Here is a 25074-nt window from a genome sequence, read left to right as displayed (position 1 = left end):
AAGAAACTGAGGGTTGACTGGGGGATGAGGGAAGGGGGAAAATGAATGATGGTCATTGAGAAGGGCACTTGTTGGGATGAGCACTGGATGTTGTACATAAGCGATGAATCATGGGAATCTATCCCCAAAATCAAGAGCACACTGTATACAGTGTATGATAGCTAACAACAATAAATTACATTAAAAAAATAAAAATAAAGTAATAGATCAGTCTCTAAAAAAAAATTAACCTGGCCTTCCCTCTGCATACCCACAACATGTTACTTAAGACTCTTTTTAATGCTTATTTTATTCTGCTGTGCATTATATTACTTAACTGTCTGTCTCCCCCATTAGAATTGTATTTCCTTGAATAATGTGTCAAAATATCACTAAATCACATTGAATAAAAACCTCCTCATTTCTCAATTTAAATCTCTCCAAATTCTCCTAAAATGGGAAAAGATGTCTACTTGATATTTATGTTCTTTGAATGGCTCCTTGCACAGTGATTTCATAAAGGGGGTTCTCAAAACAAGTGGTTGAATTAAAGTCACCTGTGAGATCATCAGTTAAACCATATGAAATGGCCACTTCCTCAGGTCAAAATTTAGTAAGAATTCTATTACACAGACCCAAATGCATTTTAGAAACCCACTGTTCAGTGTTAGCTTTTTGGTTTTTTTCCTATAATGGACTCTCCTATCAGGAACTTCACATTCAAGTAATCTTGTCAACATTTCATATGGCTCAGTTTAATAATTTTTGCCAAAGAGTTTTAAATGTATAGAAGTATATTCATTATAAAAGCACTATTTGAAATTAATCTCCTCCTGTCTCTTACATATTTGATTATTTAAAAAATTAATGGAGCAAGAGGGCCAGTTACTTGTGAAGGGAATAAAAGTGGAACAACGGGTTTTAGTATTTTGGGGTATTAAAGAACCTTTGAAAACATGGGTGTGCTTCCCAGAAACACACACACACACACACACACACGCCATTTTTGCAAATAGTTCCAGCAGGTTAACAGATATTTCCAACTTCACAAAGCCATCAGCTAATAACTCCTCTTCCAGAGAACTGCACTCAGAAGATTTAGTAAGTGTTGAGTGTTTGTCCAGTAATTCCAGTCACTTCCCAGTTTTAGAACCAGAGGAAAAAAGTAATCTGCTTGGGGATCTCCTCCAGTCCACAAATTACTAGATGGTTGCTTTTCTTTGACTGTATAAATACAATTAAAGTGGGAGATCATATAATGTATTGTCCAAACTGTATATGAGGATAAAAGGAGAATTAATAATTGTAGTAAGAAAACAGAACCACGATCTATTAAGAAAACATTATCATTAAATATTAAGTATATCAGACTTCTATTGTCCAGATGACCATACCATTTTTTCATTTTCTACAAAGCACTAATGTCCACTACCATTGGGGAATTTGGGTGGCTCAGTTGGCTAAGTGTCAGACTCTTGATTTTGCCTCATGTCGTGATTTCATGTTCCGTGAGTTCCTGACCCAAGTTGGGCTCTGCACTGATGGAATGGTGCCTGCTTGGGATTCTGTTTCTCCCTTTCTTTGCCTCTCCCCTGCTTGTGCACGCATGCTCTGTCTCTCTCAAAATAAATAAATAAATATTTTTAAAATGATGATTTTTAATCCAGATTTATGGATTTCTCTGCCTTTTATATTTCAATTGGAGTAAGTCAGTTAAATTCTATAGGACTCAGTCTCCTCATCAGGAGGAGAAGCATTTGGAAATGTTTTTTTTTAATTTTTTAATGTTTATTTATTTTTGAAAGACACAGAATCTGAAGCAGGCTCCACGCTCTAAGCTATGAACACAGAGCCAGATGCAGGGCTTGAACTAAGAAACTGTGAGATCATGGCCTGAGCAGAAGTCAGATGCTTAACCAACTGAGCCACCCAGGTGCCCCAGAAATGCTTTTTATCAGAAATGTTTCTAAGTAAAGTTTCCTAAGTTTCTTGCTTAGGAAAAAAAAAAAAGAACTTAAAATTACAATATATTTGTAAAGGTGAAATAAACTGAATTGATGAAAAGTCACTAATAGCTTACAGTCTACCAAAATCTAATTTTCAAGCATAAATTGTTAAAATGTATTACTATTGATAACCACATAACTAACATGTATAGAGTATTTACTATATGCCAAGCACTGTGCTAAGCACTTCATGTATTTTCTCACCTAATTATCACAAAGAGGTAGGTATCTTAGTCCTACTCACAGACGAAGAAAACAGACCTTAGACACTTGATTGATTGAGGTTACACTGCTAGTGAATGACAGTCAAGGTCAAAACCCAGTCCGACTGCAAAGCTTGAGCTCTTCATTGCTAAATTAAAGCTAATGAGTTTACCAAGTAATGTCCCTGCTTTGAACTTAACTGTCAACCAGTAGCCGTGACATAAAAAAATAAAATGCTACATTTCCTAAGTGTCATACAAGATATGTCTTTCACAATCTCTTAATTGCTTATTATCACAGTAAATAATAAAAGTCACTCTCTTGGTTTAGATTGGGAGAACATAGTATATTCAATTATTGTTAGTCCATATTAAAAATGTCAAGTCTGTTGAGACCAATCATCTAAGGAATAATTCATAATGGACTACATCCTTGAATATGAAATAGCTGCAATTGTGAGGGATATGGCTCTATCTGAAAGATCTTTTAAATGACAACCTGAAAATTACATTATATATTTTTTACATGTGGTACTTAGAACCAAGTTCTGTTGAAGTGGTTTTAAAAATCTGAAATATAATGTTTTTCATGTTTATTTTTTTTTTGAGAGAAAGAAAGAGAGAGAGGGAGAGAGAGAAAGAGAGCAGGGTTGGGACAGAGAGAGAAAGAGAATCCCAAGCAGGCTCTGCAATGCCAGCATAGAGCCTGACTTGGGCTCAAACCCACAAACCATGAGATCATGACCTGAACCAAAATTAAGAGTAGGATCCTTAGCCAACTGAACCACCCTACCGCCCTTAAAAATCTTAAAATATAATTTAAATGTGAAATTGTCAATTGCTTTCAGTATTGAGAAGCTGTATTAGCACAACATATGGTTCCTACAATGCCATTTTAAAGACTCCACCTTATATTACTTAAATATACTACCTTGGAAAAAGTCTTAGTCCTCAGTAGATTTTTAAAGCTAATGATATGTTTAAGTACCTTAGCCTTGAAATCTAATATTGTTAGTTAATATGCAAGATTATAATGCAGATTTTCCTGAAGATATATGCAATAGTCAAGCAAAATTTGGGAAAGGACATTTCATTAAATAACCAAAGTGAATCACTTTACTAACACTTAAAATTGCTGAGGACTGTGCCATTTTATATGCTCAGGACTATACATTAACTACACAATTAAAAAACATAAACAATCATAGGGTATCTGCCTGTAATTGTCCTTTTTTTTTTTTTTTCAGAATAGAAACCTTTCAAGACCCTGGGGATGTTCCAGTAACTTATTCTGACATTTTGTCAGCTCCAAAACATTTATTGTTAGTTGTATAAATGCTTTGTATTCCCCATTAAATTTTAATCACTCAACAACATGGGAGATCTCTTAAGCAAATTGTGATGCTAGCAAAATAACAAAAATAACAATAATATCGGAAGATGTAAATATTAGTCTATAATATTAGTGTCCTAAAAGCTATAAACTTTAGGAAATATCTTAGAAAGGACTTAATTTTTTTCATGCCTTTCATCTAGCATATAACTTAAGTTCCCATAAATCTTAATACTAACATAAATTAGAACCAATTTATTTTTCTCCTACAATTATGCTGAGAGTAGTATAAACTTCCATTTGGAGTTCATTGGATGTATACCAAATTACATAACTAAAGCTAAAAATAATAAACATTTGTCCAAAATGTATCTAATAGAAAACCAAAGCTGGAGATAAATTGACTTGTAAACTATATCAAAAAAATAGGTCCAAAATCAAGGGCATCTTTAAACACAGGTCAGAAATCCTGTTAAATCGAAAGCAAAAACTTGAAGGATGTTGCCACCACTATCCAGAAACTTAAAACCAGCTGGGTACAGGAAAAATAGAGGGAGGTTTCTTCAAAACCACCCACACAGTGGCTGTCCTCCTCTTCCCAGGTCTGCCCATGGAGACCAGCTTCCTGCTCAAGCATGAGGAGCACACAGTGCATATGGAAAAGTGTGGAGTCAGCCAAATTCCCACCCACCTCAGCTCCTCTCCTCAGCAGCTCCCTGACAACCCACAGAAACCAATCGGTTCAATGTGATGGCAAGATGAAAGCCAGGACCCACTTCTCCTGCAACTGGAAATCTTCAGCAACACTGCAGAGACTCAACCAACCCACAGAGCAGATGAATGAAACATCAAAGTTTTAAAAAGCAAAAGTGTAAAAGGTGCATTTTATTAGAAAAGGAGATTTGAGGCATGAAGGAACGGAGTTTTTATATGCAGATTTTCTACAGTATAGTACTATAAATGTAATTTCTCTTTCTTATAATTTTCTTAACATTTTCTTTTCTCTACATTGCTTTATTGTAAGAATACAGTATATAATACATATAACGTATAAATTATGTGTTAGCTAACTGTTTATATTATCAGTAAGTCCTCCAGTCAACAGGTTACTGTAGTTGAGTTTTGGGGGAGTCAAACATTATATGTAGATTTTTGACTCCACAAGAGGTTGGCACCCATCACCCCTGTGTTGTCTGAGGGTCAACTGTAGTCACACAAAGGAAACTAATGTGAGAAATGAAATCCCTCTCAAAGGTGCTATGAAAGTAAGGATATAAACTGAGTAATGTAAACAAAAATTAAAACCTTGTCTCTCCAGAATCATTAGTGAATGAATTATAGTATGGAGAGTTTTTTGGAGAACTAGAAATATATCCTTTAATACATATTTAAAACATGTTTAACCATCTTTAATGCAAATCTTTCTACAATCTATTGTACATTACTTTGACTTCCTAAATGTGCTTTTTTCTTAAAGGCTTATGATAAGAAACATTGTGCAATGATTTACAAACTCCAGTTTGAGATCAGGTGCTAGTTTGACTCGTAAGAATCACTTGGGACACCTCATAAAAATATAGAGAAAAGATTCTGATTTGGGGGGTAGAAGTAAAGCCCAGAAATCTGTGCTTTTTAAAAACTTTCTCAGGTGATTCTGATTCACAGCTAGTCTCATGAACCGACAGTGTAAGAGGAAGAACATTTGCCTTACTGTTAGTATTTAGGTAGCTTTATTTCTACTTGTTGTGCATGTACTCAATACACATTGATTGGGCATCTAATATATCTTATTATTGAGCACCTAAAATGGGCTGTGGTATATAAAGAAGAATAAAAACATGGCCAAAGAGTTAATATTCCAATAGGGGAGCCAAATACATAATTATGGTGCAATGAGTCAATCCAATAACAGGATGCCATGAAAATCAATCACTGGACAGTGAAAGACCTCCTGTCTTAGCCAGGGCTTCCTGGAGGTGAGTCATAGAGGTTGAGATACTAGCCAAGTGAATTTGGAATGAGAATGAGAAGGGAGAAAGGGGATGATATGTCAAGTCTCCCCTTAATTATACATACAGTATCAGGAGTTGATGGTAGAAAGTAGGGAAGGAAAGGATAGGAGTTTGAAGTTCATCTTGCAGGCAGTGGAAAGCTATTGCAGCAATAAAGTCGCTGTCACCATCAGACTTACATTTCAGTCAGATGTCCCTGGCTGGAGAAGTAGTATATAAATTTAAGAAGGATAAGAAATGAAAGGAGAAAGAGGATTTAGGAAATCTGTGGAAACATTCCAGGCACACGATATCAAAGGTCTCACATATGGCAGTGAAAATTGATATGGAAAAGGGAATATATATTTGAGGAAAATGGAGGCAAGGATGATTCTGCCCACCAGCAAGACCTTAAGACAAGTAACTTATCCTTTCTAAATGTCATCAATAAAATGTGAAGCCTAGATGGCTTTAGGAGAACTTCTAATTCTAAAAGTCTATGAATCAGTACAAAACAGATTATTTTGTTATTCCATGATGTCCTCAAAGCTTTTTAAAGTTGACCTTACACTAAGTGACTTCTGGACATGTTAAATTCATATACTGTTTTCTACAATATTGTTAAGTTCTCTCTTGGTGTTAATTTATCCGTTGTAACAGTAGCTGCTGACAGCATGCCTGTATATAGCACTTCTTCCCTCTTCTAAGTTTGCTATTTCATATGTATACTGTAGGTATGGAAGTTAGGTAACTAAGTAATGTCCCTCTCTTCTGAACTCACAACACTTCATTTGTAATCCCCTGTGACATTTCTTCATTCTACATTGCTTTGCCCATAGTTGTGTCGATGCTTTCTATGCCTCCTTAAGGTTTAAGCAACTGAGAATAGGTCTCTATAATATTCTCTGTGTCCTATTCCCATAAATGATTCCATGTACAATCACACTGCACACAGAACATAAATGATATATAGGTGTCTTTTTGCACCAAGATTGTTAAAATTGTGAAAAGATTATGAATAAACAGATTGAAGACCCAAGCAGTCTTTTTTTCCTGAGTAGGATATGATAGTGTTTAAAAGATTGACGAGTTTTTCAGAAAGTCTTTTGCTTAGTTCCTTGTTCTTAATTGTGTTCTAGACAGATGTTATTAAGAAACAGAGATACAAAACAGCAAAACATCATTAACACAGAAAAACCTGAAGATACTCAAGTACACTTTGAGAAAAGAAGCAACTAGCAGATACATAGATAGATAGATAGATAGATAGATAGATAGATAGATAGATAGATAGAGGTGGCCCCTGATTTTACACATAATAAATTGCTGAAAATCTATCTGAGAGTTAAATGTGTGCATTTTAGTTACAAAAATCCTTTAGGTCCATAGGTCCCATGTGTGCAATTTTAAAATATGCATCTAACAACTTGTATCAACTCTTTACTCTTAGCTTCCCTGGTAATTGAACTTCACAGATGAGTTGAACAAGTAAAGCTAAATAGTGTATTGTTGATCCCAAAATTGTGCCATTGGAAACACATTTTATTTATAAGTGCCATCATGTGTGCTGTTGTGGTCAGCAGCTGGAAAATGATTCTTTTGAGCCATTAGAGAAAGAGGGCCAATAGATCGGTGTGGCCTCATTTCCTTCTATTCAATCAAAAAGAAGAATAGCTATTCTATTCAATTGAATTTTGATATAACATTTTTATAGAGGTAAGAGGAAGTATGCTAGAAAAATAAAAGTTCCTGCTGAAACATATATAAGAGTATGTATAGGCCTCATAAAGTTAATTGCAGTTGAACAAAGTAAAAATCATAAGGCATGTCTCCAATATTTTGGTCTCAGCTTACTTGATACAAGATGAGAATTTTCCAAAGATATTTTTAATACGAAAATGAACAGAACAGAAGGCCTCAAAATGAGCATAGGTATGGGATGAGTTTTACAGGGTGGGCCTTTTAATGCAAACCTAATCAAAATTTAGATATTGATGAATAAGCTCAAACATTGATTCTGTACCTACTATATACCTGGCACTTGGTAAAGCACAAAGGATAACAGTGGATCTTCTCTCTAGAAACATGTAGTTCAATTAGAGAGAAGAACACAGAAACAAAGGAGTTACTATAATGTGGTAATTGCTAGGAAACAATATATATTTTACACATATCATTGGTTTACTAACAGACTTGATGGATACTTCATTTAAATCTACTAATTTTTCCTCTCCCCTCACTTTAGTAGCATTTATTTGCCAGTTGGCAAATACATGGCATTTGTTCCATTGCTCATATTTCCCTTGCCATGGCAGTCATTCCTTCCCCAAAAGTTCTCAAAAGCCATCTTATACAGTGTATAGTATACCAGGCCGTCACTAAGAGTAACTGGCACAGGAGATGAAATCTATCTTCTTCCTTTATGCAGATTTACCTCTACTAGTACCATATTGGCATATGCTCGTTCAGCATGGGGTCTGATTTCTTGCCCAGACAAAAATACATACTCTTGAATTTCTGTTTCAGCTTTTTGTATTCCCTTTTGAGCCAATGAACTCAAGGTCTAAGCTTATCTGTAGAGCAGAAATAATACTGTGTGTTTCCCATATGCAATGAAAAATCACATACACCTCATGTTATTAGTACTACTCATATAACGTTAATACTAATGAATATGTTTTGATTTTGTGCTTAAGTGTCAATAATACCCCTATATTGCAAAAATGAAAACTGAGGACTAGAGAGAGGCAGGTTTGGAATTCAGGCAAAGTCAAGACTGTCTATTGTTAGCTTGTAGCTTCCACTACCTCCACTTCTCCAGATCCTTCTAAATGTTTCCAGGCAATGGCAACACTCCTCTGAGAAGTCCTTAGGTTTTTTTTGTTTGCTTGTTTGTTTGTTTTTTAAGTCTTCATTTTTCTTTATATGCTATTTTAAACATACATTGAGAGTAATAGACTTACTCAGGAAAACAAACACAGGAAAGCAAGTAGGACAAAATATTAACATCTGGCCAATCTAGAAGAAAGCTATCTTGGTATTCATTGTACTATTCCTGCAACTTTTCTGAAGGTTTGAAATCTTTCAAAATAACAAATTGGAGACAAAACAGTAATAGACCTAATTTTCACTGAGTAATGAGACTTAAAATTATAGGTACCTTAGAGTATTAATAGAACAATTTATATGTCCATTAAACCATTTTTAAAAATTTGAAGACAGTGGAGAAAACAACCTTAGATAACTTAAGTAAGAAAGGAATATGCAGATAATAAAACTGCTTCTATCTTTTTGCTATTGAGAATTAACCTCTCTCATAAGAAGAACTTAACCACCTGGAATAAATACAAAGGATAGCAGCCAAGACACATGGGCTAGTTCTGGAGGCAGGCAAAGTCATACAGAAATCACAGAATTTTAAAGCAGGAAGAGGTTTTGAAAATTTTCTACATCAACCTGCTCATTTTACTGATGATGGAATTCAACATCAGACTTTAAATGAACTATCCAAATTTCCACAGTCTAGCAGCAGCAAAACTACTCATTTCTTCTGTATCTCAGTTACAGCCTGTATCATCCTAACTCCTTTAGTAAGTGATGAAGCCATCTCAAGATGGCTTATGAGAAAAGGGGTTGGCAGAGGCGGAGGTGGGAGAGAACATTATGGTGGTAGATTCATTGGCCATCATAACTGAAAAAGACACGTAAGGGTAACTAAGTTTTAGATGAACTAGCTGCAACTGTTCCTCTCTCAGCCATGTATTCCACTAGGTCAACTTCATTATTAGGCTTTGTAAGGTGGTTCTCATACAGTTCCAAGTTCATGTCATCATCACACACCACTCCTATAGACATGATTTTGCTTTTCTTCTAATACAAACAAAAGTCTCAGAATTGAATTTTATTGACCCTGACCAGCCTAACTTAGGTCATGTGCCCATCCTTGAACCAATCACTGTGACCATGGAAGGTTACAAGGGTGAAATGCATTTGATTTACTTAGTAAAAATCATATTCTCTGGTCCTAGACTCAGGAATGAAATCATATTCACTGAAATCCTAGGCTGAGAGTGGGAGAGAGTTGAATCAATAAAAAAAGCTGGGATACTGTTAACACAAGAAGTAGGTACAGACAACAAATGGCAAAATCCAAAAATTCTATTACATCTGTCCATAAGTAACAGTTGAAAAAAATTAAGGCAAAGAGAAGATAAAAAGTGGCTTTCAAAAAACACCCAGGGCACCTGAGTGGCTCAGTCCAGTCAGTTAAGTGTCCAATTCTTGATTTCGGCTGAGGTCATGATCTCATGGTTCATGAGATCAAGCCCTGCATTGGGCTCAGAGCTGGCAGCATGGAACCTGCTTGGGATTCTCTCTCTCCCTTTTACTCTATCCCTCCCTTACTTTCTCTCTCTCTCTCTCTCTCTCTCTCTCTCTCTCTCTCTCAAAATCAATATATAAACAAAGAAAAATGTAAAAAACACCCAAAAAACTGTCTTGAAGGGAAAAGAAAGACTAATCTGTTTTCTTGTACTTCAGGAAAGAATAAGGACCAATAAGCAGAGAAGAAAAGGATACATTTTCAATTCAATAGATGTAAAGAACTTTCTAACAATTAAAGATATCCAGTAACTGAACAGGTGGCATCATGAAGTAATGAGTTTCCCATAGTTAGAAGCCTTCAAGCAGAAGGAGGGTGACCATCTGTCAGGAATGCTATAGAAGGGATCCCTATCCTGGGTGGGAGGTTGCTCTAAACTGCCTGTTAGATCTCTTCCAACTCTAAGATTCTAAATTATTGAGAACAGCATGAATAAAAGATCCAAACTCACTCAATAACTAAATTATTCAACAAAAGGTAATAGAACTTTCAGCTATGAAGTTGAATCAACCAGACTTTGGGTGCCAGCCATCCCTTTTTATAAGGAAAACAGATACAACTCTTTGAAAATGATTATTTTTATTTTTTTAAAGTTTATTTATTTATTTTTGAGAGAGAAAAGGTGCACACGCAAGCAAGAGGTGCGGGGTGAGGGGCGGCTTGCTGAGTGGCTCTGCTACTATCAAGCTGTATTTTTTCATCTAGCATTATATTAAATATGCTTACTACATTGATAGAAAAATCTTCATTGTTACCATTTTAACACCTTATACATGTAATTGTGTTGGTTTATCATATTTACTCAGCCATTTCCCTAGTGGAGGGTATTTAGGCTTCTTTGTACTCCTCACTATAGTTCTACTGTGAACATGTTTATACACACAGTCTTTTCCCCTTTTGAACTATTTCCTAAAGCTGGGGTTAGTGGGCCAAAGGGTATGGATATTTTTATGGTTCGGCATATGTACTGCCAAAAAATGTTGTCAGTTTGCAGTGCTACTAGCCAATAGCTGAGTTTAACCATTTCCCTAAGGCATTGTCCACATTAAAAATTGCTAATATATATTAAGTGGCACTGTATAATTATTCACATTTCCTTCCCCCTCAACCTCTACCAGTGAATCAGAATAGCCTTCTCAATTTTTTTTTCTTTTAAACAAAACCAACTCTTAATCTCTATTCCTACTGTAGGGAAAGAACTCAGCAGGGCATGTAGCTGCAAAGTCACACCAGAAGAGAACAAAACAGTGTTAAAGTAACCAAATTAGGCCCTAGTTGCAGTCCACTCATACTCAGCCCCATGTTAGCAAACCAAAACTTAACTAAATTTCTATGCTTCGCTCTCCCAGGAAATGAAGGCCTAGATCAACGAGTCACCACTTGCCTACACAACACAAGTTACCTAACCCAGCTCCAAACTTCCCTTTGCTCCAGTCAGCAAATATCCGGTATAACTTCCTTGTTTCTGCTCGCTTTGATCTATAAAACTCTCTTCAATTGAAAAATTCTTTGGAGCTCCTTTCTATCTATTATACTGGATGCTGTTCAATTTATAAATTGCTGAATACAGCCAATAAGATTCTTAAAATCTACTTGGTTGAATTTTGTTCCTTAACAACAGAAAGTTTACAAATTAATTCCAGGAAGAAGGACAAATTTCCCTTTCTCTGACTCAGAGTGGACTCTCTGGGAATGCTAGAGAACACAGAGCAAGTACTAGTTCAACATCTCTCTGATATAGCTTCCTGAAATTGAAAGAATGATGAAGAAAGTGAGAGTTAGCCAATAAGTTCCTTTTCCTTTAAATTCATATATATCAGGGCACCTGAGTGGCTACTCAGTTAAGCATCTGACTTCAGCTCAGGTCATAATCACATGGTTCATCGATTCCAGTCCCATGTCAGGCTCTGTGCTGACAGCTCAGAGCCTGGAGCCTGCTTCAGATTCTGTGTCTCCCGGTCTCTGCCCCTCCCCCACCCATGTGCTCCAGCTCTCCCTCTTTCTCTCTCTCTCTCAAGAATAGAAAAACATTAATAAAAAATTTTTTAATAAATTTATATATATATCAATCCAGAAACCATACCTTTGCCTGGAATTTTGAGTAAGATTCCAAACATCTCAAAAATAACTTCCCATACTGAAGGCTCTGCTTAACAAAAAGAAGCACATAAAAAAATCATATAAGAAGCAAAAATTAAAACACAGGAAACATAAATTAAAATCACAGTTTGCGAAAACTGAAAATGAAGTTTTCACAAATAACTGCACTAATTTTTCTAAAATTACATTACTAAATGATTACAGATCGCTCTGATTTGTTCATTTTCCTCTCTGGAAAGACATCCAAATAAGAGTGGAAAAACATTAAAAATAAGATATTAAAGGTGTGAAAGTGAGAGATTAAAAGTCCTTGTTCCCACAGCAACTGCACAAGACATATTTGTACTACATAGGCTACTCCTTAGACAGGCATCAGTTTCTTGCCACTTATTAATTCCTGAGAAAACACAAGGCAAATACACTAATAAAATCACAACTAAACTACACAATTTGAGACCAGCATGTTATAGTTGCCTAGGTAACAGCAAATATATTTGTCATGGGAAACTGGCAATAATAGCTTTACATGTATATTATCCATATCATGCAGCCCAGTGAAAGTAGCCCTCCCCTTCCGTAAGATGTGGCTCAAACCTGAATAATGTCTTATTCACAAAATGCTACATGAGATTTTTTTAAAGAGGTGATTTCCTAAGTCTCCAGGAAAGACCAAAGTCTCTAGGAACAAATGAATCACAGTTGAAAGGGAAACTCATTCACTAAATGAAACGTAGATGACACTAAGGAAAAGAAAAGGTTGTGACATCAGTTATGGGCAAGAATGAGAAGATTCTGGCTACCCTTTGGTGAGAGTTCTTGGCTTTTGCCAGATAAGCAGACTAGAATTGGAAAGAGGATAAAATGGAAGCTTCTTAAAAGTAGGGATCTCCATCTAGGCCTAATGCCTAGTGGTGTTCAATAAATACTTGTAAAATGACTGAATATAATTCTCAAAGAAGCCTGTATCTCTGAAAGGCCAGATGGTATATTCTAGATTAAAGAACTTCTGTAAGATTTGACCCCCAAGATAAACAAAAGTAAGCTCTATATTGGTCTTTTTACCTGCCCTGCTATATATATTCTGTGCCTTCTGAGTCCTCACGCCTTTAAGGAATTTCTATTCCCTCTGTAGCCTGACTAAAGAGTGCATAGCTGCTTGACTTATCACATTATCAGACACAAGCAGAAAGAGGGAGAACTTCAAAATGTGCTGTAAGCTCCAAAGAGTTGTCAATAAAAGGTTGATGCTCTCTGTGCCACCATATATAATCATAAAGCTTTTGTAAAACACACATAAGGCCACTTTTTCTAGAAACACCACTAAAATCCAGAGCAAAATGTCAAGAATGAGAATGTTGTCATTAGAGAATAGCAATGATACCCATCAGGAATGTTTTTAGCTTCCCATTGTGACATTTGTTTCTGATTTTATATAGATATAATATTAAATACTTTCTTCTGGGTTTTTATTTCTTTTTTATTTTTTTTTAAGTATACAGGGTTTTTTTTTTTTAATATTTTTGTTTATTTCTTCTGGGTTTTTAAAAGCATTCAAGGGAAGAAATAAACCAAATTCATTTTCTTTGTAATTTGTGATATCTAAAGACATGTTTTCTCATTTCTATAAGCTGATTCCAAAAAACAGGAAGTAAGTTGTTAAGCCTTGAAGTTTCTGACTATTTTAATTCCCTCTCTGGGCCTGAAGACATTTTAATAGAAGATCCCAAAAAACTCTTATTCTCCTCCATACATAGGCATAGTCCATTTCCACTGACAAATAGCCTGATATTTTATCTATACAATAGTGTATCATTTTCTCAAAGAACAGATCAAAGATATAAAAAGCTTGTTTTCAAAGGCCCACCAATTTCCCTTCAACAAAATGGCTAGAGTAGTTTAATATGTATTTTCTAACACCACCAAGCAGTTAACTCAGTTCTAACACTCTCCACCTGGAGATAAGATTACAGATCTCACACCTTAAGAGCTCAGTGCCACAGACTGCCCTCCTTTTGATGCCAACGGCAAGTCCAGGTTGTTACCTGTGCTTCCAACCAACTGACTCTAAATTGGAGGTTTCCATGACCCCATCATCGGTTCAGGTAACTTGCTGGAACAGTTCACAGAGCACAGAGAAACTTTTACTAGCTTATTATAAAGGATAATGTAAAGGATAATATAAAGAATACAGATGAACAGCGAGATGTAGAGGTACATAGGACAAGATAGATGGGAAGGGGCAATGAGCTTTCACATTCTCTGTGCGAACCACTCACCCTGCACGTTCAAATCTTTACTAACTCACAAGCTCCAGGAACCTCTGTCCTTTTGGGTTCCATGAAGTCTTCACTACATAGACATGATAGATTAAATCATCGGCCATCATTGATTGATTCAACTTCCAACACCTCTCTACCCTCCTGCAGTTCAGAGGGTGGGACTAAAAGTTCTAACCCTCTAATTACCAGGTCTATTATCCTGGCAACTAGCCCCCCATCCATACTTACCTAGGAGCTTTCCAAAAGACTGTTCATTAGCATAACAAAAGACACTTTACCACTCTCCCCACTTAGGAAATTCCAAGGTTTTAGGAGCTCTGTGCTCAGAATGGGATGAAAATCAAATATATGGTTGACCCCTGAACGGCACAGGTTTGAACTGTGCAGGTCTACGTATCAGTGGATTGGATTCTTTACGGTACTATCAGGTATTTTCTCTTCCTTATGATTTTCTTAGTAACATTATTTTCTCTAGAGTACTTTATTATAAGGATACAGTATATAATATATATAATGTACAAAATATGCCCATGAATTATTTATGTTGGCTTCCAGTCAACAGGAGGCTATTGGTTAGTAAGTCTTAGAGGAGTCAAAAGTTATGCATGAATTTTTGATTGTGCAGGTCAGTGTCCCTAACCCCTGCGTCCTTCCTGGGTCAACTGTATATTTCTAATTATAAATCACAATATCACAGGTAGTAAGGAAAAGATTTATAAATTAGTTGTATCCCCTTTACCACCCACTAAAAGAGACGTATTCTTGCCCATTTCTAGAAATATACAAAAGGCAGATACACTATCAAATGCTCCCAAGACTCCAACAACCAACACACACCAGAGAAATATTTAGAGACAAAGACACAAAGCTTCAGAGAGAAAATAGACAGAAGACAAAAGGAACAAAAGGGACAGAGAAATGTGTATTACTTGCAAAGGACGCAGGGCTACTCAGGACAGGCATCCAGCAGCACAGCCAGGCACAGCCTCAGTGCCAGGCAAGAAGAGAGGTACCCTACTGGGGAATAACTGTGTGTTACACACACACCCCAACACACATACGCTCTCCTCTCTCCCTCACAAACACAGTCTCTTACATACACACTTTCGCTCTCACATACTCCTTTTCTAACCTTTCACACACATACACACACACACTGTCACACACGTACAAACTTCTAATTTCTCTGTTACGTACATAATCACTCTCACACACTAACAGCCACACACACACACCTCTCACTTTACACAATCTCTCTCACACACATACATACAGTCTGCTAATGTACATAGTCTCACAGTCAGTTTTACAACCTCACACGCATACATACAGTCAGCTAATGTACATAGTCTCACAAACACAGTTTTACAATCTCTCTCACACGCATACATAGTTTCCTACCGTACCTAGTCTCACACACACTCACAGTCTTACACACGCGCGCACACACTCCGTTTTAGGACACACGCACACCCGCGCGCGCACACACACACGCGCGCACACACACACCCCATGCACTCACGCCCCCGTTGGCTCCGCCCCGTCGTGGCCCCTCCTCCGGGTGCGCTCCGCCCAGGGGCCGGGGCGGGGCGAGCGAGTGACAGCCGAGGCCCGGCGGGGCTGGTACTTCTGGCACCCCGGCCGGCGGGGCGCGCTTGGGAGGCTCCTGTCGGTGGCCGCGCGGCGGATCGCAGGGCGGCCCTCGGCTGACGGCCGCTGCCTGGCGTTTCACGCTTGGCCCCTCCGGTGGCCGTCCCGGCGGTGGGAGTTGGCTACGGGATGTGCTCGGCCGGGGAGCTGCTTGGCGGCGGCGGCAGCGGCGGGGAGCGCGACGAGAACGGGGACGCGCTGGCGGAGCGGCCGGCGGCGGGGACAGAGAGGGAGCCCGGGGCGAGCCCGCGGAGGCGCGGGCAGCGGCCGCTGGGGGAGCGCGAGCAGGTGAGCGGGGAGGGGCGGCGCGGCCCGGGCCGTTTCCCCGAGCCCCACCCGGCGGCGGAGGGAAGTGGGCGGGCGAGCGGCGCCTGTGCTCTGCTCGGCGTGGGGCGCTGGTGGCCGCGGCGTTCGGGAGAGCTTCCCCGACGAGAGGTAAGGCTGCGCGCTCGGGGCCGGGCTGGGGGTCGTGCGCCAGCGGTGGTGGCCGGCGCCCCGGGATCGCGTGCCAGCTGTCGGGCAGAGGAGGCTCGGGCTGGCGCCCAGGGCTCTGTGGAAGTGCCCTCCATAACGGTCACTGACCCAGAAGCCTTCCACGTAAACACTTATTTTTCCAACTTCAAGTCCATACCCCTGTGCTGTGCTGTGGGGGACAGCTGACCCTTTCCTGCTCTCCATCTTGGCATTTCTGAACACGCACCTAGCGCTTCTGAAAGGTGTGGGTGTATTTCTCTAGATATTCAGTGTCTGGAGGCATGTGTAGGAGCGAGCACTACAATAGATACCTTGACAGGGACTCTTCAAGAGCAGATTCTTCACAGAACACTGATGAAATCTAAACTTCATGTTAAAAGTGAAAAAGCAAGAAAACTGCTTTCAGTTAGTACCACAGGGAAAGAAGTATTAAGAGGGCAGCTGTCATAAGGGAAAGGAGAAGTTGGGTAATTTTTCAAACTCTCTGAATTTGTTCTCAGTAAATGAAGTATGACAATAGGCATTACAACATATCAGATGTCTTCAAGATCAGGCAAGAAATTTAATAAAAGAAATTGAATTATATGTAGGATGGATTTTCACCAGCAAAGACAGTAATTAGACCTTCAAAAATACCTTAGATAAGCCAACCTTCAGAATCACATTAAGGAGCAGGAATTCAAATGATTATTTGCCTTTGCTACAAGCCTATACTGTTGGGACAATCAACTGATACCTGTCCCCTCTCGTTATTCTTCTCCATCTGTCCTTTTTGTCACATTTCACAAGTTCCAGTATCATCACTAAATGCATTAATAGATAAAGTATAACTTCTAGTATGTCAACATTTCACTTAGAAAACAGAAATACCATAGTGTGGAACGCATAAAATATGCCTTAGCATTAGGCTTGCTCACCATGTAGAAGCGTAATTCTTCATCCAAATGGCAGTATAAGAGATGGCATGGTGACTGAAGCTAATAATCGGTCACTAGGAGATTTTCCTGATTCCCTTCCTAGTGCCCCCTCTAACTGGACCATGACTCAGTAGCTAACGGGCTTAGTTTCCTCTTGCTTTAGTTCATCTGGAAAAGTGAAGAAAACAGCAACAGGAACTCCATCGGTGGTGGTGGTAAGGCAGGCACATTTGAAATGAGGTTCTCAAAGTAAATTTTCAAATGGTTTATAAGGGAGCATGTAAAATATTACTTCATTTAACTGCTATGGATTTTACGTCATCAGTATCTCTGGTCTTACCAAAATTGCTTCTGGTACAAAGTAAAAGGTTGAAACAAACGAAAAAATGAAACATGTATCCTAGAAAACATATATCCATCATTTCGCATACCTGCTTCTGTCATTGCCTGTCATGGAAATTTATTTTCCTGTACTCCTTTGAAATGTTTGGAAATATTACTATTATTTTCTAATGTTTACTTATTTTTGAGAGAGAGAGAGAGAAAGGTGGGTGGGGGGAAGAAGCAGAGAGAGGGAGACATAGAATATGAAGCAGGCTCCAGACTCTGAACAGTCAGCACAAGAGCCCGACAAGGGGCTTGAACCCATGAACCATGAGATCATGACCTGAGCCAAAGTTGGACGCTTAACCGACTGAGCCATCCAGGCGCCCCTGGAAATATTATTTTTATTAGATGATGTATTTATGTACTCTAAGCCTACATACACAATAATTGAAAATTACACTTGAGGTATGCACTTACTCCTATATCAGTACAAAAGAACAACTTCTTATCAAGAAACCAAAAATGAACAAAAAATTGGGCCAACACAACCCATTGGTGTAAGAAACAAGTTTTTGTGATAAATCATTTATTGATAATATGATCACAAAGTGTGTTTTCTTTTTTTCCCCCCTCAAGTCCTGCAAATGAAATTTAAATGTTTATGCACTCCCTTTCAATGATGGTAACCACCAATATAAAAACACTTGAGGGGTGGAGCGCCTGGGTGGCTCCGTCCCTTAAGCTTCTGACTCTTGATTTAGGCTCAGGTCATGATCTCTTGGTTTGTGAGTTCAAACCCCACAACGAGCTCTGCGCTGACAGTGCAGAGGAGCCTGCTTGGGATTCCATCTCCCTCTCTCTCTGGCCCTCCCCTGATTGCTCTCTCGCTCCCTCTCACTCGCTCTGTCTCTCTCAAAATAAATAAAAATAAACCTAAAAAAACTTGAGGGAGAGGTATATGATTTCTGTGACTATAAAACATATCCTAAGGAGTTATTTCATTTAGTTCTTCTTTAGAGGATGGTATGTGTTTGTTATTTTCAGGGCGCATGGACTCCAAACTACAAACAGAATATTTTTGACAATTTGGTTTGCAAACTAGTTATTTGGAATTGAAAATGATTTTTTCCACAGAAACAATGATATGAAGAGAAACAAAACCAAAACTAATTAGCTGGAAATGAGGTAGAGGCCATCCCCCCAGTGTCTTTAATGCTTAGCACACTCACAGGCTTAGCCTTATGGGTGTTGAGGGAGAATTGGCAGCACCAATGGCAGTGGCGGCCACAGCCTCCATGGAGGCACATTTCTATCTGGATCAAGGCTCTGGTGGAGTGCTCTTGAATGCGATAGCTCCAGGAGGCATCTGAATTTTGCTCTTCCAGCTCTTTCAGCGAGGTTTTTCAGTCCCTAAATTTTTGTATTTTCCTCTCAGAGTTTTGCCCTTACTTGATAATTTGATGAAGCAGATTTCTTCCCTTAGCTATTCCCCAGGCTAACGGTTCCTCCACATGCATCCTTTCCTTCACTGATTTTTCTTTCCACTCCTGACTAAAAGGTGCATGCCCTTCCCTCAGCTGGAAGGTTCTTGTAGCACCTTTGACCACACAAAGCCTATATTTGGCTCATGTGTGATACCAGTTCAGAATGTTATCTATATCTTGGTGTTATTTCACGGAATACTGAAATACTGGTATTAATAGAGGTATTTTCCTAATAACTAAGATATTGTCTGCAGCATTCTTTTTTTTTTTTACTATTTGTCCTTAAATGCCACTTCACCTGAGAGAAAACTAAGTTTTCTACCTGGAAAGATAGGATGGTTGACAAAGGAGGCTTGCTTAACATCAAGTATCCTAAGAAAGGAGGACTTCAAAGACTAGAATAAGTCCTTTAGATGAAGCAACTGTGTCAAATCTGAAGTAGGAGTCAGGCATCTAAGAGATAAGCAAGGGAGAGAGGCACAATGCCCGAGGAATTCAAGAGACATGGTGTTAACCATCCCACGTGTGTTCATTGTGTGCATGAAAAATAATTCAAGTATGTGAACGTCAGGTGGCTTTTTATAAGAGAGTCTCTGATCTGTGGCATAGCTCAAAAGCTAAACATCTCCAGTCCTTTTATTAGATGCCTACAGCATGAATAACATCTGCTTAGATGTGGCAGTTCACAACCTGAATAACCTGAGATGGCCCTGCTTACCTCCTAGAGCACAGAGCTCTCAGACTTTAGAACCATTATCTTTAGCTCTGAGGTTTTCCATGTGATTGTTAAAGTAATGTACTCTGGGAAATGTAGGAATATTTAAAAAAATCTAAGGAAGAAGACAAAAACATTTGAAATCCCACTCCAAGTAACATACTGTTAAAAAATACCAAACACTAAAGAAATATATCTCAAACGTTTGATACCAGTACATTTATCTCTCTCTGTCTCTCATGTATTACTGTACTTGAGATATATACACACTTGTATATATATATACACATATATTTTTAACATGTTTTAATGTAACTGAATTTGCTTTCTTGTTTTAACTATTCAGCATTCTGTGTAATTTTCCTATGTTATCAAAAATTATTTGTAAAAATTATTTTTAGGGCTGCCTAATAGTCCACTTTCCTACTATTGTACATTTAAGTTGTTTTAAACTTTCTTTTATAAATAATGCTGCAATGAAAATCCTTGCTTGGAAATCTTCACAGTTCTAACTTGCAATAGATTCCTAGAAATGGAAGACCTACGTCAATGAGTCAAACTCTTTGGAGCTTCTTGTAACATTCTACAAGATTGCATTCAAGAAAGGTCACACCAGTGTACACTTCCAGTACTGGTGTATGAGAGTGATGACTGGAAACCAACCATGCCTCTAATGAATGGTATAATTTATAGATTAATCTTTGCCAAGTCAGGAGGCCAAAATTACTTTATGTTGCAAGATCTTACTGGAGAGGTTTACTAAACCTTTCATATATTTATTGAGCATTTTTATTTCTTTTTAATCTTCTTCTTTGACTTTTTTGGACATTACTATAAGATATTAATATCTTATTTTACATTGATTATATTTTCTCTATTTACTTTATAATTTTATGATGTTTTTGAGTTAGAAATGCTTTTAATTTTTATTAGCTACAGGAATTTATTTTGGTAATTTCATACACACATACACATGCACACACCCACATAATATGTACACACATTTATATCTGTTTAGAACATGCTTTCTAATCCTACAGTCAGTCAAATATCCACCAATATTTTCACGTGTGTGTGTGTATTGATGGTTTTATTTTTTTTCTAATTCTATGTGCTTATTCTTTTTAGATTAAACGTTATGTGTTGTGTGAGGTATGGAGCTAATCTGTTTTTATCCCAGTCATTGAATAATCCAATTTCTCCCTGGATTTACAATCCTTTATAGTAGTTATAAATACTAAAATCTATATTAAACTTTTATATTTTTGGTAGTATTGTGAAAGGGATTTTTTCCCCCCACAAATCATTCTTTTGTTGCTGGTTTATAGTTACTGGTTTCACATACTTAGTTGTTAACTAGCTACCTTTCTAAATTCTTTTATTAATTCTAATGCTAATAAATACTAGTATCTCTTGGACTTGATTCTTTTGCATCTTCTAGGTTATAATCATCCAGTCTATAAATAAAGGTTGATTTTGCTTCCTTTCAAATGGTAATATTTCATTTCTATTTCTTGCCTTTGTGATGCCTGGAACTTTCAGACCAATGCTGGTTCATAGATATGTAGGTGAATAAATGAAGAAATCTTTACATAAGCACTTGCCAGAGTTTGTTCTATGGGATTATCCGTTAAAAAACAAAAAACAAAAAACAAAAAAAAACCCTTCAGCATAAAGAAGCCTTATGCTTTCTCTTTGATCTATTAAAAATGTGATCGACAATACAGGTTCTAGACCCAGAAAACCTGTGTTTGAATCGTAACTTTGCCACTTACTAACTTTGGCAAGTTAATTATCCTCTCCAGGCTTCAGTCTCTTCATCTGTACAAAAGGAATAATAGTTGTATCAATCTTATAGGATTGTTGGGAGGATTGCATGAGTTAATAATGTGTGGAAAGTGCTTAGAGCAGCCCTTAGCACATAATAACCATGTAAATGTTAGCTTTTGGACCTAACTTTCAACTAGAACCCACACTGAAAAGAAATCTAAGAAATGTCGGTTTCCATTGTTCTAGCCTCTGCATTTAGAAAGTCACCCTAAGAGGAAGGGTTAGTATACCCTCAGTTTTAATATGTATTCAGATCATCTCTTGTTAAATGCAGATTGTGATTTCTCTGCCCTGGGGTGACACCTAAGATTTAACATCTCTGACAAACACCCAAGTGTTGCTGATGCTATGTCCATGTGCCACACTTTGGAGTGGCACCGGGAATAGAGGATAAGCAAGTCAGTCCATAGTATTCACCATATTTGCCCTTCAACAGAGTCGTATTAATAGATATATGTAGGAAAGTTATTTATTCCCTAGAAGGGTATATTTGAACTCTTGGTGAGGTGTGAGAAGACAACAGTTGTTCCCCATGCTAGTCATTTGTAATAGGCCCCACAACTAACTAGTACTGGAGAAGACCAGAACCCTGGTCTCCAAATTCTAATGCCAGTGTTTTTTCTTATATGCAAAGAGGCTTCCCACACAATGGGAGAACATAATCTGATAAATCTGCTGCTCTGTGGAGTTCAAACTAGATTTTTCCTCATACCTACTTCTCTTCACACTTTAAATTATTTCTTTATAGGTGTCTTATTTATCTAATGGAGGAAGTTAGTCTTAAGCAATTGTGGGAACTGGTTAAGCAATCTGTAAGTCTGTTGAATCATATCTGAATATGAGCTTGAAGTCCACTGGGCAGGCAGTTAGGAAGAAAAGATGAATATAAATAATGGGGAGAAACAGGAGCAGCCTGGAACCCTTAAGGGTGCACTGAACCTCCAGGAAAACTAACTGGAACCTTGGCTTTCACTGTGTCCTGCCTTGCCCAGGTGGATGGGCTGCTAGAGCTAGGGCCTTTTCTCAAGTGACTAAACTCATACGTCTGGAGGAGGAGTTGGAGAAGCTGGAGGAGCATCTGGGGAAACGGAAAGCAGTTATGGGCCCCAGTGCAGCTTTGTGCCAACTCAATGAGGCAGCAGATCAGCACCACCACGGGAGCCACGGAGTGGCTGCACCCCTGTGGCCCACTCTAACTTTCTGTTGTGCAAGAATCCCTCAGTCATGAAGATTTAGAGCCAGAGTTCACCACCATGTCTCACTGAATGGTGTGTCCTAGAAAGTGGTTCAGTCAACTGGGTGGGGGTGACGCTGGGGAAAAGGAGGCCCCAGTCTCTGGACTGAAGAAACTGAATGGTATTTTCCCAAGATTCCCAGGGCCACGAGTCATGAATCGCCATCAAGAAAAGCCAAGGACATAGGTATGCCTCTCGTGACAATGCAGGTTCTGATTCAGTAAATCTGGGGTGAGACCTGACGTGCTTCGTTCCTAACAAGCCACCAGATGATGCTGACATCGTTGGTGAAGGGATCATGCTTTGAGTAGCAAGATCTGCCTCCTTTCACACTTTTAAAAGCAGTTTTCAAGCAAGGTCTGTAACAAGTATGTTTGAGCTTAGTGAATTCAGCCCTAAGCTTCACCTAATCTTGTTTTCAAGGACATCCAGTCACTAGAGTAACTCAGGGAATAATTTTGCATATGGTAGGCATCTTTTGTTCATTTTTTATCATTATTCGGAGTGGAACCTCTAAATCAGTGGTTTTTAACTGAGGCGGTTTTGCTTGTAGCGGACATTCGGCAATGTCTGTAGACATTTTTCATTGTTAAGACCAGAGGGATACTACTGGCTTCTAATTGAAATAGTCCAGGGATACTGCTAACCATCCGATAGTGCACAGAACAGCCACTTACGACCAAGCATTACGTGGCTCGAATGTCAATAGTGCCAAAGTTGAGAAACCCCTCTCAAACTGTATTGGGTTGTAGTGGATTGAGTTGTAAAGAATAATTACTCTGCTAATAGATATTCCAAATATTGAAGCCTGCATCCCAAACAGGTAGTCCCTGATTATTTCTCTTATCTCTTCTTCCAACAACTTCTCTTTAAGAAAATGTTCTCTGTTTTGCTATCTCTCTCTTTCTCACATCCTTTTTCTGACCCTTTCCCACTCATCTCCTTTTTGTCTCTCCACATTGTCTTATTCTCCCATTGTCTTTTATTCTTCTCTAAACATCTCAGTCACTTTCTCTTTTTCTCTGTACATCTCTCTACTACCTCCTCTCCCCTGTAGAAGCTAAGCATTATGGAACAATGAAAAAGGTTTTGGAGTATGACATGTCTAAGTGTGAATTCTGGCTTTATTATTTTACTAGCCTTATCATTCTTTAATCCCTCAGAGACTCAATTTCCTCATTGTAATGGAGATAATGCCACCTACTTCTTAAAGTTCTTATGAGAATTTGGTAACATTTTGTTTACAAAATACCTAACATGTAGTAGACCCTCAATGAATTTAGCTCCCTATTTTATCTCCACCATTGCTCTCATTTTTTTTCTCTGGTTCCCTTCCCCTTTGTGTCAACTAACCACATCATAAAACTGTATTTTTAGTATATGTAATATTCAGGTTTATAGAATAAATATTACTTAGATATTACACAAAGTATTAAGATTTACTAATCTAAAGGTCAGATAAATTAACTGTTTAATTTCTCTTTAAAAAAATAAGCTGCCAGCTTAAATTTTATTTTGCCTTTGGTGCCTTTGGTGTAGCTCTTCAGTTGATTTCTTTTTTTCCTATTGTGAGTCTCTGATCCTTCCTAGGAAAAAGAATATCCACTTTCCTCTATTCAAGTTATTCTCAATTTCCTATTCAACAGAAGTGGTCAAGCAAGAAAAAAGGGAAAAACTAAAAGTACTTGAGATTAACCTTATCCTGAGAGGCCTAAGTAGAAACTCTTTATCTTTATTCCCACCTTCTTTGAGCTTTAGGTCACTATCTTCCTTTTCTGCCTTCTCTGGAGTTGCAATCTTATCTTGTTGTAGCAGCCTTCAAAAACCTAGGAGTCCCTACTATTCATGTTTAGGTTCAGTAAGTGTGTTGTGTGTGTGTATTTAAGGGAAATGATAAATAAGACAAGCAAAGAGTAGTTTCATTTCAGCAGAGAAACTTTCTAGTTAACTTGATACAAAAGATATTTTCCATCTTCTGATCTATTTTTTTCCCCATATCCAGTGTTTTATTTTCCATTTAACTTCATTGGCAGCTACACCTTATCTTGGCAAAGGAAGAGGAAATGATTGGCTTTATTTGTTGTTTCTGTTTTCTTACAGCATCAACTATAACTTCTCAGAGTTCTGAACAAAGAGAAAGCACAGTCCAAATGCTTTGAACTTAATGGAA

At 38.0% G+C, this 25074-nt stretch overlaps 1 protein-coding gene across 1 annotated transcript in view; it reads left to right on the top strand.

Moving 5' to 3' along the window:
- The first annotated feature begins 15909 nt into the window (after window positions 1-15909).
- Window positions 15910-25074, top strand: part of FAM241A (family with sequence similarity 241 member A) — a 40039-nt gene continuing 30874 nt past the window's right edge. The window contains exon 1 of the mRNA XM_039253299.1: window positions 15910-16210. Coding sequence (XP_039109230.1) covers window positions 16052-16210 — 159 coding nt within the window. The 5' untranslated portion in view covers window positions 15910-16051. The remainder of the gene's footprint in view (window positions 16211-25074) is intronic.

This window comes from Hyaena hyaena, unplaced genomic scaffold (assembly GCF_003009895.1).
Source record: "Hyaena hyaena isolate Hyena2069 unplaced genomic scaffold, ASM300989v1 scaffold_444, whole genome shotgun sequence".
Classification (NCBI taxonomy): Eukaryota; Metazoa; Chordata; class Mammalia; order Carnivora; family Hyaenidae; genus Hyaena; species Hyaena hyaena.
The sequence above is the reverse complement of the archived record's forward strand: the minus strand, read 5'-3'. Positions and strand labels throughout refer to the sequence as shown.